We start from the raw sequence: 17,524 nt of genomic DNA, 5'->3' as shown, positions 1-17,524 counted from the left end.
AATAAGTTGAATAAGGTGCCACCAGTACAACCATGTGTGGCTTTAGCAAGACTTTTTGGATTTGGGATGTGAAATGATTTTCATGTCCCTAGTGAACTTTACCTTCCCGGACATCCTAAAAAAAAGGTTATTATAAATCTCAACTCTATCCCTTGGAAAGAAAAAGGTAGCACCGAAGAAAGGAAAGACCGAGATGGTTGTTTTTGTTGTTCCCGCGAAGCGAGTAGAAACTGGAAATTGGGTGCTTTATGGTCTCATGGCACCTACACTGTATCAATCCGGTAAGTTCAAATGAGGTTGGTGACTAATATCGTGTTTAGATTCACATTCAAACATCTATAGATCTAAGTTTATTTTAATTCTATTAATTGTAACTTCTGGTTAGATCTTTTTTTAAATTTTTAATATGTTTCTAAATACACACCAAGCAAACTGCCAAACCTATCAAAATCAAAGGGCTTACATTTTCACCTGTAGATAAACTTTAAGGTATATTAATTGTACATGCCATGGCCAATTTTCTGCTTTCTAGGAGGAAAAAAGTTGCACAACTTGTAGTTGGTTACCAAAATATGAGGAAGTAGTTGACTAGCTTATTGTGTTATCCAACCTTCACTTTGGAAGTCAATAAATAATTTGAAAGTCTATTCCTGCATCAATTTGTCCCCGCAGAAGACTTTCGAATTTAATTACGATTAAAACTTCATGGTGCTTCGACGAAATTGTAAGATATCAGATCCCCTCTACTTCAATTCAAAATGAACCCCATTCTAGTATGATTCCCAGTCGTATTGTGCATTTTATTCCGAAATTCCAAGTCGCCTAGTTCTAATTCTAATTTCATTTATTTTTCTAGCTTTATAATTTTTGCATTTAGTTCCTCTCATTACTCTAACTGCAAACAAGAAACGATGATTAAAAAAAATGATAAAATGAACTCCAAGGACAAGAGAGTGGTTTACTCGAACTACAGATGATAATAGAATTAGTGAGTACAAGGATAAAAGTTTGAACAGTGCATGCTGATAAAATCAATATAACGTACTAATACAACAAAAAATCAGACAAGAAGAAATGATACTGCGTAGCCGTACTATCTATGGTTACTAAGTATGGCTTAGATAAACCAATTTAAAATAGTAATACATTTCAAGCAGCATCACCAAATAAGCATTTCACCTCTTTCCGCGTACATGACTAAACAGGACGATTTGATTACATCAATTTAACAATCAACATCATGAAATTGTTACAGTTAAATTAAGGGGCAAAAAGTATAATTACCATGAACCTTTTTCTCCAAAAGAAAAGAGACGAGAAAGAACGAGCAACGGAGAAAATAACAACTAAACTCTAGCAAGAACATAGCATCTGCGATAAGCAAGCTGCTTTTTACCGGGGCGTCACTTCCTGCACCGCCCAAGAGACATCATTCTTAGTGACCTCCTAAGCCATGAAATACACACGCCAGTTTCCTTATCTAAGCTCTCGTTAACCTAGGGAGCACAAGTGTAGTTAAACATTCAAAATGAATGTATTTGGGTATGATTGGCTTCCAAGTATCGTAAGTTATTATTCAAAAGAAAATATTTGAAGGCTAAGTTGAATATATAACCAATTAAGAAAACCAGATGCAGAAAGCAAACTTTGGACGGAGCCATGATTCCATTTCTAAATTTTTGAACGTGTTTGTCGAGAAGTAGTTTATTTAAGAGTTTGAAGTTTTTTTTTTCAGACTGCAGATATTTATCTGTTATCTGTAGTAGTTTATAGCTAATTTTTTTATTAATAAATTTATTTGATAAATAAAAAGTATATAATTTTTATGAAGAATTTGTAGCTTTTAAAATCTAACTTTTAATACTTTTTTTATTAACATTTTAAATAATTTACATTTACACAAAATAATTTTAATGCTTTATTTTTAATCATTTAATACATTTCAGTTAGTTTTATTAGTAACTCTAATTGAATCAACTAATTATAAATTATAAATCTTGAAGAAGCTTATTAAGTGACAGACTATAAAAAGCTAATTTTATGAAATAGATCTTTTGTCCTGACCCTGGCTCAGTTCTTTTCTTGGCCACTCTAAAGTCATTAATGCTGTGGCCCCTCCAAACCAATCCTAAGTTTGAAGTAGACTTCAGTTTCCTAGATTTTAAACACAAGAAGCCCATTTTTTTTACTTCAAATTTCCTCTTCACAGAAACTTACTGCGCAAAGGATTCCCATCGCTTCTAGCCCAAGTAGGAAAGCATTTTATTAGTACAAGTTTTTCTCATGAAAAAGCACCCAGTTTGTGTACTTCAAGGTATTGGATTGGTTAGCATTCATCACTATGGTATTCTGGTTACTGGTAGACAAAATATAGGGAAATATATTCAGTAGCTGCTAGGGCAACGGTGCCACTCTCTTCTCCTTTGTACAAGGTGATTTGAATGTCACAGATACATCAAAAAAGGTAAAGAAAACGGAAGCATGTATTGTACTTCGCATTGTTTGCTGCAGAGTAGTATATCCATTTATGCAAGTATTCAAACACAAGTGCAGCAGCAGTATGTGAATTAACTAATTATCAATAATCTATTGCAAGCATAGGAATGGAAAAATCATTATTGGTTTTACAACTGCCTGCATAACTTATTTAAACGAGGATAAACTGATAATCAAATTCAAAACTACGGCAAGAGGAAATTATAAAAAGAAGAAGAAAGCAAGTTTGAAAGTTGAAACATCTAAGCAAGCTATCCTAAAAGCAGCTACTTTACATGGACACCTGAGAATAGGCAATTGTGCCTTGAAAGGCTTGATATTCTACCTGGCATCATCAATTTTCAACTGAGAGAAAACGGAATCTGCTGCACTATCTGATTCATCAACCCTCACAATGGACGAGTCATCCACTTCACTTAGAGTGGAGAGTGAAGGAAGGCGCCTAACATTGGGCAATTGAAGTGATGCAGAAGCACTGCTTGAACTATCCTCATGAGGCTCTCTTTGTATAGCATTTGCTCCTCTCTGAAGCTGCAGTGCATACTCCAAGTCCCACAACACATCACCCATGGTTGGCCTATCAGAACCATCATCTTGTAAGCATTTTTCTACCGTCTCACTAAATTTTCTAAGTGAGTTCTGATCTATTTGGCCCTTGATGGAAAGATCAATGATGTCTTCGATTATCCCCTTGTTTTTGCAAAACATTCCCCACTCAGCCAAGTTTATCTGATCTCTAGGAAGCGACGGGTCAATGACTGGTCTTGCACATAACACTTCCAGAAGAACTACCCCAAATGAATACACATCAGATTTTTCTGTCAGCTGTTGTGACCTAAAATACTCAGGATCAAGATACCCAAAAGTGCCTTTAACACCAGTGCTAACATATGGTTGATGATCAAGAGGACCTGTCCTTGAAAGGCCAAAGTCAGCAACTTTAGCCACGTGGTTCTCATCAAGCAATATGTTAGTGGACTTCACATCACGGTGAATAATTCCACCAGCGGCTCCCTTGTGAAGGTAATGAAGACCTCTGGCAGCTCCAATACAAATTTCAAGCCTTAGCTTCCAAGACAAACTTGGCAAATTTGTATTATACAAATGGTCCCTGAGTGTGCCCTTCTCCATATACTCATAAACCAGTATCATCTCATACCTTTCATCACAATACCCAATTAAGGAAACAAGGTGCCTGTGACGAATCTTGGACAACACCATGATCTCTGTCTGAAATTCTGGAAGGCCTTGACCTGACCCTGGCTCACCCCTTTTCACAGCCACTCTCATGCCATTCTTGAGAACTCCCTTATAGACGTGGCCAAAACCACCCTTGCCAATTATCTGACTAGCATGGAAGTTCTTGGTTGCCAACTGAAGATCAAGCAAGGGAATTTTCAGCCCAAGATTTATGTGAAGAGGGGAGCCTTGGATGGTTCCCTCAGTCAATCTGCTGTGAGAACTTCCTCCTGCAGTCATGGGAACTGGCAACCAATCCGAGTTCTCTACGGGCTTTTGCTTCCTGATTTTAAGACGCCAAAGAAACCCAAGCACCGCCACCACCAAAATCAGGACCAAACCTCCAAGAATTGAACCCAGCACCAATGGAAGATTATTGTGATTGGATTGGTACAGGTACATGGGAACAGAATCTGAGGACTCAATCATTTTCATTATTTCTAGCCCATTTAAAAATGCATTCGGTTTGGAAACATTTGCAATAATAGGTGCTACACTGATCTTCATAAACCCAGATTCATCAGAGGTAACCACAAAATCATAATAATAAGGGGCAGGCACCTGACTAGATAAAATGGTGTCATTATTCACCGGCATAACATAGCTATCGTAAATGTACATAGTGAAAATTGTAAGAAAAGCCTGTTGATTCCAAAAGTCACAGAAGTGAAGGCGAAGGAGATGATCCGTGTTCTTCTCTACCGGCAGACTCCACGTGATGTTTGACAGGTTAGTGTTGTTGTTGATCTCTTTAGCAGTTCCGTAGACATCACTTGGTGCAGTAAATTTACCTGAGTTTGGACCATCAGAGTCATCACTCACATGGTACTGAATTTGACCTTCATAAGGGGTACTATTCTTAGCGTTTGCTGGATTCGTGAGATACCTATCATCTGTAATCCAGTTTCTGAGTAAATTATCATGGTCCCTTGCGACTGGTTGGCCACCGACATTAAGCCTGTGTCTGGTCTCTAACACCCGAGTGAGCAAACCACTGTAATAATTTAAGCCTAAGGGACGGCGATTATAATTGAAACCCGTGACATCATTTGCGATCAAAAGGAGGGGCAGTACAAATAGTTCTATAGCATTCACAAACGCAAATGATGATGACAGAGGTCTGAAGGTGATTCTGATGCTGGAGGCAGTGCTTTTCATGAAAAACTCTTTTATTAAAACAGAGTTGTTAGTACCATTGCTGGCATCGAAATTTTTCAACAGCCAGAACCTAGGAATGGAAACGTTAAACCTAGCAGAGGAAAGATTACTCGAGGAAGAGAAAGCGAAGAAATGGAGGCGTAGCAGGTAGGTGCCGTTTGTCTCCGTGCTGAACTCATACCAAGATTCATTTTTAAAAATCCTTGCTGTTTGGTAGAGAGGAGAAGACACGGATGACTCACTGCTCTCTGTCTTGCTGTTGGTAAAATGCGTTGCAGGGTAGTCAGGGTTTGATTCACCAACATAACCCTTACCACTTTCAGTAACATCGCTACTTGACCCACAATTGATGAAGTACTTATCTGGGAATTTGTACCCGAGTGAAGATGAAAACTGAAGAAGAAAAACAAGTACTATAAACAGAGAGTGTTGAATTGTATGGAGCTGAAGAATGGCCATGGGAAAACAGTGCTTGGGGCTTATTTTCAGTTATGATTATTGCATCTTTGAAACTAGGGTCGGATGGGAAGAAGACTTGAGCAGAAGTCAAGTCGTCAGTTTTGATTTTTCTTCTGAAAGTTGATGTATCAACCACCGGAAATATTTGAGCCGTGAAAAATTGAAGTCTTGCTCACGGTAAAAGATGATTGGCTGAGACTTGATTATTTGTCCATAACCAATTGCCCAAGCTGGTATCCTTGTACATATTTATTATAATAATAAATATCAAAATATTTCAGTGAATGAAGTAAGAAGGGTGCTAATAAATAATAATAGAGCCAAATGGCAAGGCAATGGAGTACAAATATCTCTCAAAAGGGATGCAAATTTTCTCGAGTTTCAGAGGCACACATTTTGTCCTGGCATTCTTGGAAAGGAATAGAGCAGAAGTTCAACATTCCAGAATCCAGAGGAGAGAGAAATGTCATTATTGCCAGCGTGTGAGCTGAATTACTAAACTAAGTAAAAAACAAGAACTCGTTAACTAGTCGAACAATGGATTCATAGATTAGAATCTACTGGCCTGTTTGTTTTAACGTTGACCAACTTTAACGTTGTTTTAAAAGTTAAAAGACCCCAATAAATATTTACAGATAGGGACGGTAATGAGTAAAATATCTTGTAGGCATTCGTAAAATTTACCCACAATAGATAGAGTATTTATCTGCTATATGGGGATGGGTGCGGGTATGGTATCTAAGTACCCACCCCGCTTCATACCCGTATATATATATATATATATATAAAACAAAAATTTAATGTATAATTGTAGAATAAAGTTCAAGCATATATATATATATATTATTATATTATTTATGTGAAGTTATATAAGATTAATATAAAAATATATTTAATAATAAAGTAAACTGAAAATTTTATTTTGGTTTATATTTTTAATAAAAAAATTTATTTACTATTTTATATCATTTAATTAAGCTAATACAATTTAATTATTACATAGTTAATATGAGATTGATTTTTTTTTTAAATATTATTTATATATGATACACATAAAATATTTTCACACAAATATTTTTGTTAATAAAATCATATTGATGTTTAAATCATAAAGTGAATGATAAATAATAAATATATTGCAAATATTTTATAAATTTTACAATCACTTACTATTACCGTAAACTTATCATTTATTAATAATATTTAAATTTTATTTTTTATATTTTAATTTAAAATAATATTTTTCTTATGCAACATATGTATTACAAGTACAACTATAATCTATTAAATTTAAATAATATTATTCTTATTATTTATTCACGTTTAAAGAAGTTTTTGAAAAGATATAAATATAAAAAATTATTGTTAATTTTTATTTGTTAATTTTTTTTAATATACACATATATTTCTTTATTATAAAATTTTATTGTGACCATTTATCTTTTATTCAAATTCTTTCTTTTAAAATTTATATACATTATAAATATTTAATTCGTTAAAATAATTTTTTAAAGATTTGTATTTTTGATAAAATACTTTCATATAGTATATGAGTTAAAAGATACTAATATTAATATATATATATATATATATTATTTTAATTAAATCTATTATTTTTCTTACAATTTCAAATTCAAAAGTTAAAAAAAAATATTTTATGTATCCACTTTCTAATATTAGTATTGAACTTCTCTACTTTAACTATATTCTCATTCTCAATGTCTATCTCATTAAAATTTAACAACTATGAAACGTTATTCATTAGAGTTAGTTGTCAATACTATCACAAGAGGTGACCAAGTGATCCCACACGAAGACAACCATTGTGCAAATCTATTTCGTTATCGCTCTGACATTGCTAATCGATCAAATCTCACACCAGATAGGGTTATCACTGACAAATAACTTGTATGTTTAGTTTCGCTTATTATTTCTAAAAATTTTAGTTTAGAAAATTATTATATTAAGATACATTTAGCATTTATGATATTTGAATATTTATTTTTTTATCTATGTTTGTACCTTGTTCGACAACTATATATTAAATTTTTGTATTATTATGCTACTTATGTGAAGTTTTATAAACATATTTTTCTTTATAAATATTTTTTTCTTAAACAAGCGCGGGTAATGGGTACAAGATGGGTATGCGGGTACCCAGAAGGTACGGGTACGAAGATTAATATCCATACCCACGCGGGTATGAGGCCGAGTACGGATATTTTTTTAAAACGCGGGTATGGGGATGGGTACTATAGTACCCTACCCATTACCATCCCTATTTACAAATCGGATTTTACATCTTTCATTTTTTTTTTCATTTTTTAAGAATTGATTTTTACTGAAAACCAATTAGGCTCTATTTTTATTTTTATTTTATCTTTAAATAGATAAACAAAAACAAGAGGAGAAAATATTTAAATTAAAAAAGAATATATATATATATATATATATATATATAATATTACTTTTAAAATTTAAATTTCCTCTAATTTCTTGAGGTTCATTGCCCTGCTCGGATTATTTGCAAACTTTTATTATTTATTTACCTCAATTATACTTTTATTTACGTATAATTTTAGTTTTTTAATTTTAATTTCTTATATTTATTTTTTATATATTTCAAAATATTTAAATTAAGTTTGATATCCAAAATTTCATCTAATAACTAATAAAAAATAATATATTATTATTTATATAAATTTGCAAGGAATAAAATGATAAAATAAAATTAAAAAAGGTTTTTATTATGCTTATATAAATTAACATATTTAAAAATTTTAGATATTATTTACTAATCTATATAAATTAATAATATGTCATAATTTTATTTTATTGTTTTCTAATTATTGAATTATTGTTAAAACTATAAGAATAATTGGGCATAAAGTAAAATATAGGAAAAAATATAATTCAACATTTCTATTTGTATTTATTATGCTTGAAATATATTTAATATCTATTTTTATGTGAAATTAATAGATTTTTCTTTGAGTTAGTTTAATTACGGGAAAAAAACAAATTAACGTTATAAAAAGAGTCTGTCTTTTTATAGAAAATTTAAATTTGACTGTTGTAAAAAAGAAATAAAATATGATGTTTTAAAATATAAAATATTGTTAAAAAATCACTAACAATTGATTTATAAATTGTAAGATAATTTAAACAAAAATTTAAATTTAAATGCAACAAAAATAAAAAATACAGATAAAAAAAGAGAAAAAAAGTGTCACAAGAATGTAAGATTTTTTCCGTATGAGTTCTCTTATAAGGATAATTCTCAATTCTTATTCAAAACTTAATTTTTTTTTTCTTTTAAAGAAATTTTACATGAATATTTATAAAAAATAAAACTCTAAAATGTTTAAGTAATAAACAAGTATAATAACAATACTTTAAGTAAAACTTCTAAAAGACTTTTATAATTAAGTTCACTAAATATAATAAAATCTAAAATCTAAAAGAAACTTAATAACTAATCTGATCTAACCCACTAACCTAGAACGTAATAAACTACTCAATTAAAATATAAAGTTTTGTCTCAAAATACAAATAAAATTAAAAATTAGATTAACATAAATTGAATTTGGTTCTAATTTCTATAATTTTCAATTTGAATACAAAAATTCACTTTTAGATTCTTCTCTTCCATGTTTTTTTGACGTTTTAAATATCGTTGTCATCATTTTATTTGCAATTCATTGAACTTTTTTTTTTTTTTATTTTGTCATAGAACTTTCAAATTTTTGTAAGAGATCCATTCATTTGTTTCTTTTTTTTTTATTCATCATTTTTCTTTTTTATTGGTTCTCACTAATTCTTTTACAATAAAATTATACATTTATTGTAACAATCAAACAGCTACATATACTTTTTGTGTAACATAATTTTCTTTTTAAAATAAGATAAAATTAGTATTTTTGTTATTTAACTTTAGATCAAATTTGATTTTATTTTCTAACTTTAGGTTGATTCATTTTGGTATTTTAACTTTTAAAAATATTTTAAATATGACATTTTTTTGGTTAAAAACTTTAACTCTATTAAGATTTTTGTTTGTCTTTTTCTACGAGGCATATTGTTCTGCATTGTTCATCGTTTTGTTCTTTAGGTTTGTGCACTATTCATCATTTTTTCCTCAATGACAAAGATAAGAATTACATCTTCATAGTGCAACAAGTCCATGATTCTCGATTACTATTGCATCTTATAGCCAAAATCTTTTTCATAAGGATATCTTCTGTGCAACTGGCTAGATCCCTCCTACACAATTCATGAATGTCTTTGAGGAGGTTTACAAATTTGCAAGGGTTCAAACACTTATTGCTTTATGCAGTATATTTCTAGACTACTGGTTTACCATAGATTTCATTGATGCATTTGAAAGATTTGATATCTAATTGGTGGGTCTCACAGGGATCATAAGATAAGAGATGTATTCCTTGACTTTCTTCTTTGAATTTTTGGGCCTAATGTTACCACATTTGTTGTTCAGGTTAAGCTCTTTGCTACTAGATTCTGATCCACGAGCCATGAAATTTCATCCATAATAGGGAAGCTTGGGGATATAGTTGGTTTATTTGGGTTCTTGTATTTGGCACAAAACAAGGACAAAAGCAAATAAAATTAAAATATTCTGTAGCTATTGGTGTGAAGAATGCACTGGTTATGTTGTCTTGGTTCCTAAGGCAAAAGTAAATTATTGAAGGAGATATCAAGTGAAAATGATGAGGAAAGTGGAACAAGGGAAGAGCCAGAACAATCCCAATTTGAAAACAACATTGCGCATGTCTAAGGAAGAAAGCGAAATTAGAGATTTAAGGAAAAAAAAATGATTAGTATAAAATAGTACACGCAACAAAAAAATATTAAAAAATTAATGTTTTTAACAAAAAAAATAACTTATTTAAAATAATTTAAATTTTAAAAGACTAAAATGAATTAAAATAAAGTTAAAAGAAAAAAATAAATTTGACTCTTAAGTTGGAGGATGAAAATATTAATTTTGCCTATGATTAGTATAAAATAGTACATGCAGCAAAAAAAAATATTAAAAAATTAATGTTTTTAACAAAAAATAACTTATTTAAAATAATTTAAATATTAAAAGACTAAAATAAATTAAAATAAAGTTAAAAGAAAAAAAATTGACTCTTAAGTTGGAGGATGAAAATATTAATTTTGTCTGAAAATAATTATTTTTAAAATTTATATTTTAATTTTATTTTAAAAAAGTAAAGAATAATTATAGTTTTATTCTTTATAAATTTCAATTTTAGAATCAGTAATTTAGGGTTTTTTTTGTTTTTATTTTTAATTTTTAAAAAATTAAATTTTAAAATAATTTTTAAGAAAAGATAAAAATAAAACTTATTTGTTAATTTAGTCTTCATAACTGTTTTTAAGATGAGAAAATAAAAAGTAAAACCAAAACACTTTAAAGTTATTATTGTTTTTTAGTTTTAAAAATAAAAAATAAAAAATTAGTTTTAAAAATAGTTTATAAAAACCCATCTTATTAAACAATTTTTTAACTTTAAAAAAAGAAAATTATTTTTAAAAATAGAAAACAAACTAACCCTTTTTATACTTTCAATTGCTTTAATTAAATTTTCATATTTTTTAAGTTAAATATAAATTGTTCCAACGTTAATGTTTTATCCGATCACTAATTCATTGCCATGAATATCATTCATGAGTAGCGAAATACGATTTTTAAATATATTTTTATTATCAGATAAAATTAATTAAAGATTATAAAATTTATTTTTAATTAATAATTTTTATTTATAGTTTTAAAATTTTTAATAAATTTTAATAGTATAGTAAAAAGTATATTTCTAATAATTTTTTCAAGCATAATGAATTATATTTTTTAATATTATAATACAAGGATAAATTCTATATTTTTATTTTAAAAACTAATTTAGGCTGTCTAAAAGATGTAAGGTATTGCAGAAAAAAAAAAAGATGTAAGGTATTTGTGGTTAAAAAAATTTATTTTTTATTATATTACTTTTTACATGTATAATTGTTAAGGTTAGTATGAAAAACTTTAAGCAGAGTTTTTACAAAAAAAAATCCTCTATTATTTATTGGATGAAAATTAATAATGAAGTTACAATTGTTCAATTTAGAAAATATATAAATTTAATTAAAGAAATTAAAACTAGAGTATCAATAACTTAACCCTTAGTTTTAGGATGAAGTTTATAATGAGGAAGCAAAATTTTAGATAATTCTCACTTTAATTCTTGACATATGAAACTTGATTTAAGTTAGTGTTTTAAATTTAAAATTTTAATCTCTAAAATTAATAATCGTTAATCATTCTAATCTTTATTATTAAGAGATTTTAAAATTAAATAACAGAATAATGATTTGTCACATTAAAAAATTATAAAAATATATAAAATGATCATTTTAAAATTTTCTAGTAGTTTATTTTTCATTATTTACTTTTGAGATTGTCGGTACTAAAGTATTTTCTTCTTCCATCTTTTTTATTTCTCTTATTCTTTGGCCATCTCTACTACTTTCAACTACCACTTCCTATCATTAACGTTGTTGTTATCTGACCAAAATGTCGCTGACCCTCTTCTTCTTTCACTCCTAAGTCTTGCATTACAAATTACTTTACCATTTTTTATATTTTCTCTACTATTTCCTTTACCTCTAACCACCTTCTTTGTGGTTGATGTTGTCATTTACCCAAAATACAATTCTCTTCTTCTCTCACTCTACTTCTTTACTTTCGTCTCCAAGCATTTGGTTTGACATAGTTATAGAAAGGTAAACATTACGGATGCGGTGACTAAAAAAGAAAATGTCACATAAGAATATGAACTAAAAGATAGAAAAAGAAAAAATAATATTATTATTTAAAAATCTTAAACCTCAAAGATAAAAAAAATAAAATATTTTTAAAAAAAATCATAAAATAATATTATTTTATATTATTTCACACTCAATTTTATTGTTTTTTAATTATAGGAACTAACGTTTAAAATTTTAGAAATTAATATTTAAAATTTTAATTTTAAAAAATTGATTTAAATGTTTAGTCGAAATTTTTTCTCTCCAGATGATCTAAGTTATATTAATCATTGATATATTATTTTGATTTATTATTCTTTATATTGAATGGTGAATATTATTTAACTGAATCTTGATAAAAAGGTAATTAATGTAAGTTTTTTCTTAACGTTTTATTCCTTGTTTTAACTGGATAATTGGAAACAAGTCTTGTTCATTTGAAAACAAAATGTAAGATTTTATTTTTCTATTATTCTACTTTATGAGCTGAGGTGATTGTTGTTCCTCTAACTTTTGTTATGAAAGAATGCGGCTTGGCTCAACAAGGTGATTTGATGACATAGATAGATGCAAATAAAGACAAAGTTCATTTCTCTTTCTTTGAGCATAGCTAATAAGGCTTTTATTTGCTTAATTCAAATTGTTTATCTGTTATCAAGTTTTATATGACAATTGGACTTATCTTTATTGAATTATTGGGGGTGTTTGTCATATTGAGTAGATGCATGTCAATGTCGCCAGTTTATTATTTCTGTTGGAAAGTAGAATGATAATAAACCGGTAGCTTGCTATTTTGTAGTTAAGGGTATGGTCAGCTGCTTAGTTTCAAGTGTAAATAATTATTGGGTGGTCACTTTCAAATGTTGTTTTTTCATTTATTATCAGTAAGATAATAAAAAATGTGCATAGTGAATGGTTTACTGACTAAAAGTTTCGGAAGTTCACGACGACGACAATTGTGATATATATATATCCTCTTCCGTAAAAAATATTTCAACAAACTTTTAGGCTCTATATATTGTTTTTGACTGGTAATTTTATATCTAATTTTTTGTAAGATATTTGTTTGTTAAACTCTCAAATGTTACTTTGAATTTAATTACTGCATACCTGATATCAACTGAATAATTTCCAAGTACACAGACTATCCTTTATCCTATTCGTATCATATTCACGAGCACTATTCTTGTTCTCATTGAATACATCAGATACAAACGCGGAATTATTTAATTGCTAATTACTTATATTTTGAAAAGGCATAATAATAAGTTTGCATTTTAGAAAAAGACAATCCACTTTTAGCAACTAGATGTTTTTTTTATACAAAGAGGAATGATTCATAGTATCTTTCAATTCAAAGGTTTACAGAAAAGGATGATTCCCGTTTATGTTGTATTCTTCTGGTCTAATCTTTGACTCAGGAACATGGAGATAATAAGTATTTGTTTCTAAGGACATCGGATTAAATGAGTTTTGTTTAGAAATTAAAAGAGAAACGTTCATTTTACATATTAGCTGGCAGCGATTTATATTTTACAATCCTAACTAAGGTTTCTTGTAGGATATTCGGTATCCACCATTCCCGGAAACAATAGCCACAAAAAACTGGGGATTGTTGAAGATGAACCTTCAAGAACTTGTTTAGTTCATATAACTAATTTTTGAGCGGAAGTTGATGCTTTTAATTTTTGCTACCTTAGTATTTGCAACAGGAATTCGTATACTTGAGCTTTGGTTATGTTCAATGAGTTTGGGTTGCTTCTTAACTAATTTGTTTAGGTTATTATTATAACCGGCATATGCTTCAGTTATACATTCATTTGATGAAGTCTTGAACTAGGTTTCTACGGTGGATACTTTAACTAAGTAATGATAATTTAAAGTGTATTTGATTGGAGGAAAATAAACAAGAATGAAATGAAAGAGAGGAAATTTTTAAATTTAACTTTGTATGGTTAAAATATTTTGAAGGAAGAGAAGGTAAAATAAGGGAGCTAAAATTCCTCCACTCTCATTTACCTCCAAAAATGAGAATATTTGGAAGGAAGAAAAGTGATTTTTATTACGATTACACATCCACGAATTTATCTAAATTTTTATATACAAAATTATTAAGATAATTCTATTCATCTGTCTATCTATGGAGAGAAAAGGTTTTTTCATGATCATCTATGTTGATAAAAATAAATAAATATCCTTGATGATCATCAATGTATGACATACAACACATCACAAAAATCCTATTCTTTTATCATGGATGAATTTATGTATTGTATAGGTTTATAAATATATGCTAAGTTTTAAGAAAAAATTATTTTGTTGATAATAAAAATGTAAATTAGGATATAAAAATATAAACATTGGATGTTCAATTAGTAAATCATCAAGAATTAATTGATAGGAAAATGTTTGGACTCAAGTTTTCCAATATGTATTATAATGAATGACTTTACGAAGAATAATTATAACCTAATATATGTGTCCTTAATTAATATGCAGTAAGCCTTACTAACAATTATAAAAATTTTACTTTATTTTAATTTAGTGTTTCATTTTGAAAAATTTGCCCACAAATACCAAATTCCAACTATTCAGCATTATCAACCAGCCGAGCTTCTCTCCCGAACAAAATTTGCCTACATTTTAATCTTCTATTTGCCATCTCAATTTGGGAATTACTTACTATGGCTGGAAGGGTTTGAATTTGATATTGCGTCAGCCTCATCATGATTTTTCATTGGATATTGCTGCACCATCGAATTCTTCACCCCACACAATGGACGAGCCATCCACTTCGCTTAGAGTGGATAGTGAAGGAAGACACCTAACATTGGGCAATTGAAGTGATGCAGAAGCACTGCTTGAACTATCCTCGTGAGGCTCTCTTTGTATTGCATTTGCACCTCTCTGAAGCTGCAGTGCATACTCCAAGTCCCACAACACCTCACCCATGGTTGGCCTATCAGAACCATCTTCTTGCAAGCATTTTTCTACCGTCTCACTAAACTTTCTTAGCGAGTTTTGATCAATTTGGCCCTTGATGGAAGGATCAATGATGTGATCGAGTATCCCCTTGTTTTTGCAAAACAATCCCCATTCAGCCAAATTCACCAGCTCCCTTGGAAGCGATGGGTCAATGGCTGGTCTTGCGCACAAAACTTCCAGAAGAACTACCCCAAATGAATACACGTCAGATTTTTCTGTTAATTTTTGCAACCTGAAATACTCAGGATCAAGATACCCAAAAGTGCCTTTAACATCTGTGCTGACATATGGTTCAAGATTAACTGGACCTGTTCTTGAAATGCCAAAGTCAGCTACTTTAGCCTCGTAATTCTCATCAAGCAATATGTTGGTGGACTTCACGTCGCGGTGAATGATTCCCCCAGCAACTCCTTTGTGAAGATAATGAAGACCTCTGGCGGCTCCAATGCAAATTTCAAGCCTCTGCTTCCAAGATAAGCTTGGCAAATTTGTATTGTACAAATGGTCTCTCAGTGTCCCTTTTTCCATGAACTCGTAAACTAATATCATCTCACCTCTTTCGTCACAATACCCAATTAAGGAAACAAGGTGTTTGTGACGAATCTTGGACAAAACTATGATCTCCGTCTGAAATTCAGAAAGGCCTTGACCTGAGTACCCTGACTCACTCCTTTTCACAGCCACTCTCAGGCCATTTTTTAGAACTCCCATATACACGCTGCCGAAACCACCCGTGCCAATTATTTGATTTGCATCGAAGTTGTTTGTTGCCAATCGAAGATCAAGCAAAGGAAGTTTGAGTCTAATATTTATGGCGTGAGAACTCCCTCCAGCAGTAACGAGAATTGACAGTGGATTGGAATTTTCAACGCGCTTTTGCCTTCTGATTTTAACAGGCCAGAGAAACAGAAGCACCATCACAACAAATATCATGACCAAACCTCCAAGAATTGAACCCAGCACCAATGGAAGATTATTGTGATTGGATTGCTCCAGGTCCATGGGAACAGAATCTGAGGACTCAATCACTTTCATTATTTCTAGCCCATTTAAAAATGCATTCGGTTTGGAAACATTTGCAATAATAGGTGCTACACTGATGTTCATAAACCCAGATTCATCAGAGGTAACCACAAAATCATAATAACAAGGAGCAGGCACCTGACTAGATACAATGGTGTCATTATTCACTTGCATAAAGTAGCTGTCGTAAATGAACATATTGAAAATTGTAAGAAAAGCCTGTTGATTCCAAAAGTCACAGAAGTGAAGGCGAAGGAGATGATCCGTGTTCTTCTCTACCGGCAGACTCCACGTGATGTTTGACAGGTTAGTGTTGTTGTTGATCTCTTTAGCAGTTCCGTAGACATCACTTGGTGCAGTAAATTTACCTGAGTTTGGACCATCAGAGTCATCACTCACATGGTACTGAATTTGACCTTCATAAGGGGTACTATTCTTAGCGTTTGCTGGATTCGTGAGATACCTATCATCTGTAATCCAGTTTCTGAGTAAATTATCATGGTCCCTTGCGACTGGTTGGCCACCGACATTAAGCCTGTGTCTGGTCTCTAACACCCGAGTGAGCAAACCACTGTAATAATTTAAGCCTAAGGGACGGCGATTATAATTGAAACCCGTGACATCATTTGCGATCAAAAGGAGGGGCAGTACAAATAGTTCTATAGCATTCACAAACGCAAATGATGATGACAGAGGTCTGAAGGTGATTCTGATGCTGGAGGCAGTGCTTTTCATGAAAAACTCTTTTATTAAAACAGAGTTGTTAGTACCATTGCTGGCATCGAAATTTTTCAACAGCCAGAACCTAGGAATGGAAACGTTAAACCTAGCAGAGGAAAGATTACTCGAGGAAGAGAAAGCGAAGAAATGGAGGCGTAGCAGGTAGGTGCCGTTTGTCTCCGTGCTGAACTCATACCAAGATTCATTTTTAAAAATCCTTGCTGTTTGGTAGAGAGGAGAAGACACGGATGACTCACTGCTCTCTGTCTTGCTGTTGGTAAAATGCGTTGCAGGGTAGTCAGGGTTTGATTCACCAACATAACCCTTACCACTTTCAGTAACATCGCTACTTGACCCACAATTGATGAAGTACTTATCTGGGAATTTGTACCCGAGTGAAGATGAAAACTGAAGAAGAAAAACAAGTACTGTAAACAGAGTGTGTTGAGTTGTATGGAGCTGAAGAATGGCCATGGAAAAAAATAAAATAAAATAAAATAGTGCTTGATGATTAATCTATGCTACGATTAGAGCATTTCCAAAAACTAGGGGCTCGGAAATAAAATGCACATGAATTCGGATGAGAGGTACACTAGACTATTAGAGGTCAAGTCTTCATCTTTGGATT

General features: G+C 30.7%; 2 protein-coding genes and 1 pseudogene across 2 annotated transcripts; 1 reads left to right on the top strand and 2 right to left on the bottom strand.

The window, feature by feature from the left end:
* Positions 1–964: 964 nt before the first annotated feature.
* On the bottom strand, positions 965–5,779 carry LOC113857998 (probable receptor-like protein kinase At2g23200). The gene is made up of 2 exons (XM_027490384.1): positions 2,822–5,779; positions 965–1,410 (listed from the first exon to the last, which is right to left on the bottom strand). The coding sequence occupies exons 1-2, from the start codon at positions 5,350–5,352 to the stop codon at positions 1,404–1,406; spliced, it is 2,538 nt and encodes an 845-aa protein (XP_027346185.1). The 5' UTR covers positions 5,353–5,779; the 3' UTR covers positions 965–1,403.
* A 3,772-nt stretch (positions 5,780–9,551) lies between these two features.
* LOC113858163 lies at positions 9,552–10,050 on the top strand (annotated as a pseudogene).
* Positions 10,051–14,575: 4,525 nt separating this feature from the next.
* On the bottom strand, positions 14,576–17,524 carry LOC113857840 (probable receptor-like protein kinase At2g23200). Its single transcript, XM_027490071.1, has one exon. The coding sequence runs from the start codon at positions 17,368–17,370 to the stop codon at positions 14,893–14,895; it is 2,478 nt and encodes an 825-aa protein (XP_027345872.1). The 5' UTR covers positions 17,371–17,524; the 3' UTR covers positions 14,576–14,892.

This window comes from Abrus precatorius, unplaced genomic scaffold, assembly GCF_003935025.1.
Source record: "Abrus precatorius isolate BTA unplaced genomic scaffold, Abrus_2018 Scaffold2, whole genome shotgun sequence".
NCBI classification, from domain to species: domain Eukaryota; kingdom Viridiplantae; phylum Streptophyta; class Magnoliopsida; order Fabales; family Fabaceae; genus Abrus; species Abrus precatorius.
Note: the sequence above shows the minus strand (reverse complement) of the source record. Positions and strands in the feature narration are given on the sequence as shown.

Bases quoted from the DNA above. Each gene is read 5' to 3' on its own strand.
- LOC113857998 (XM_027490384.1), bottom strand. From the start codon at position 5,352: ATGGCCATTCTTCAGCTCCATACAATTCAACACTCTCTGTTTATAGTA.
- LOC113857840 (XM_027490071.1), bottom strand. From the start codon at position 17,370: ATGGCCATTCTTCAGCTCCATACAACTCAACACACTCTGTTTACAGTA.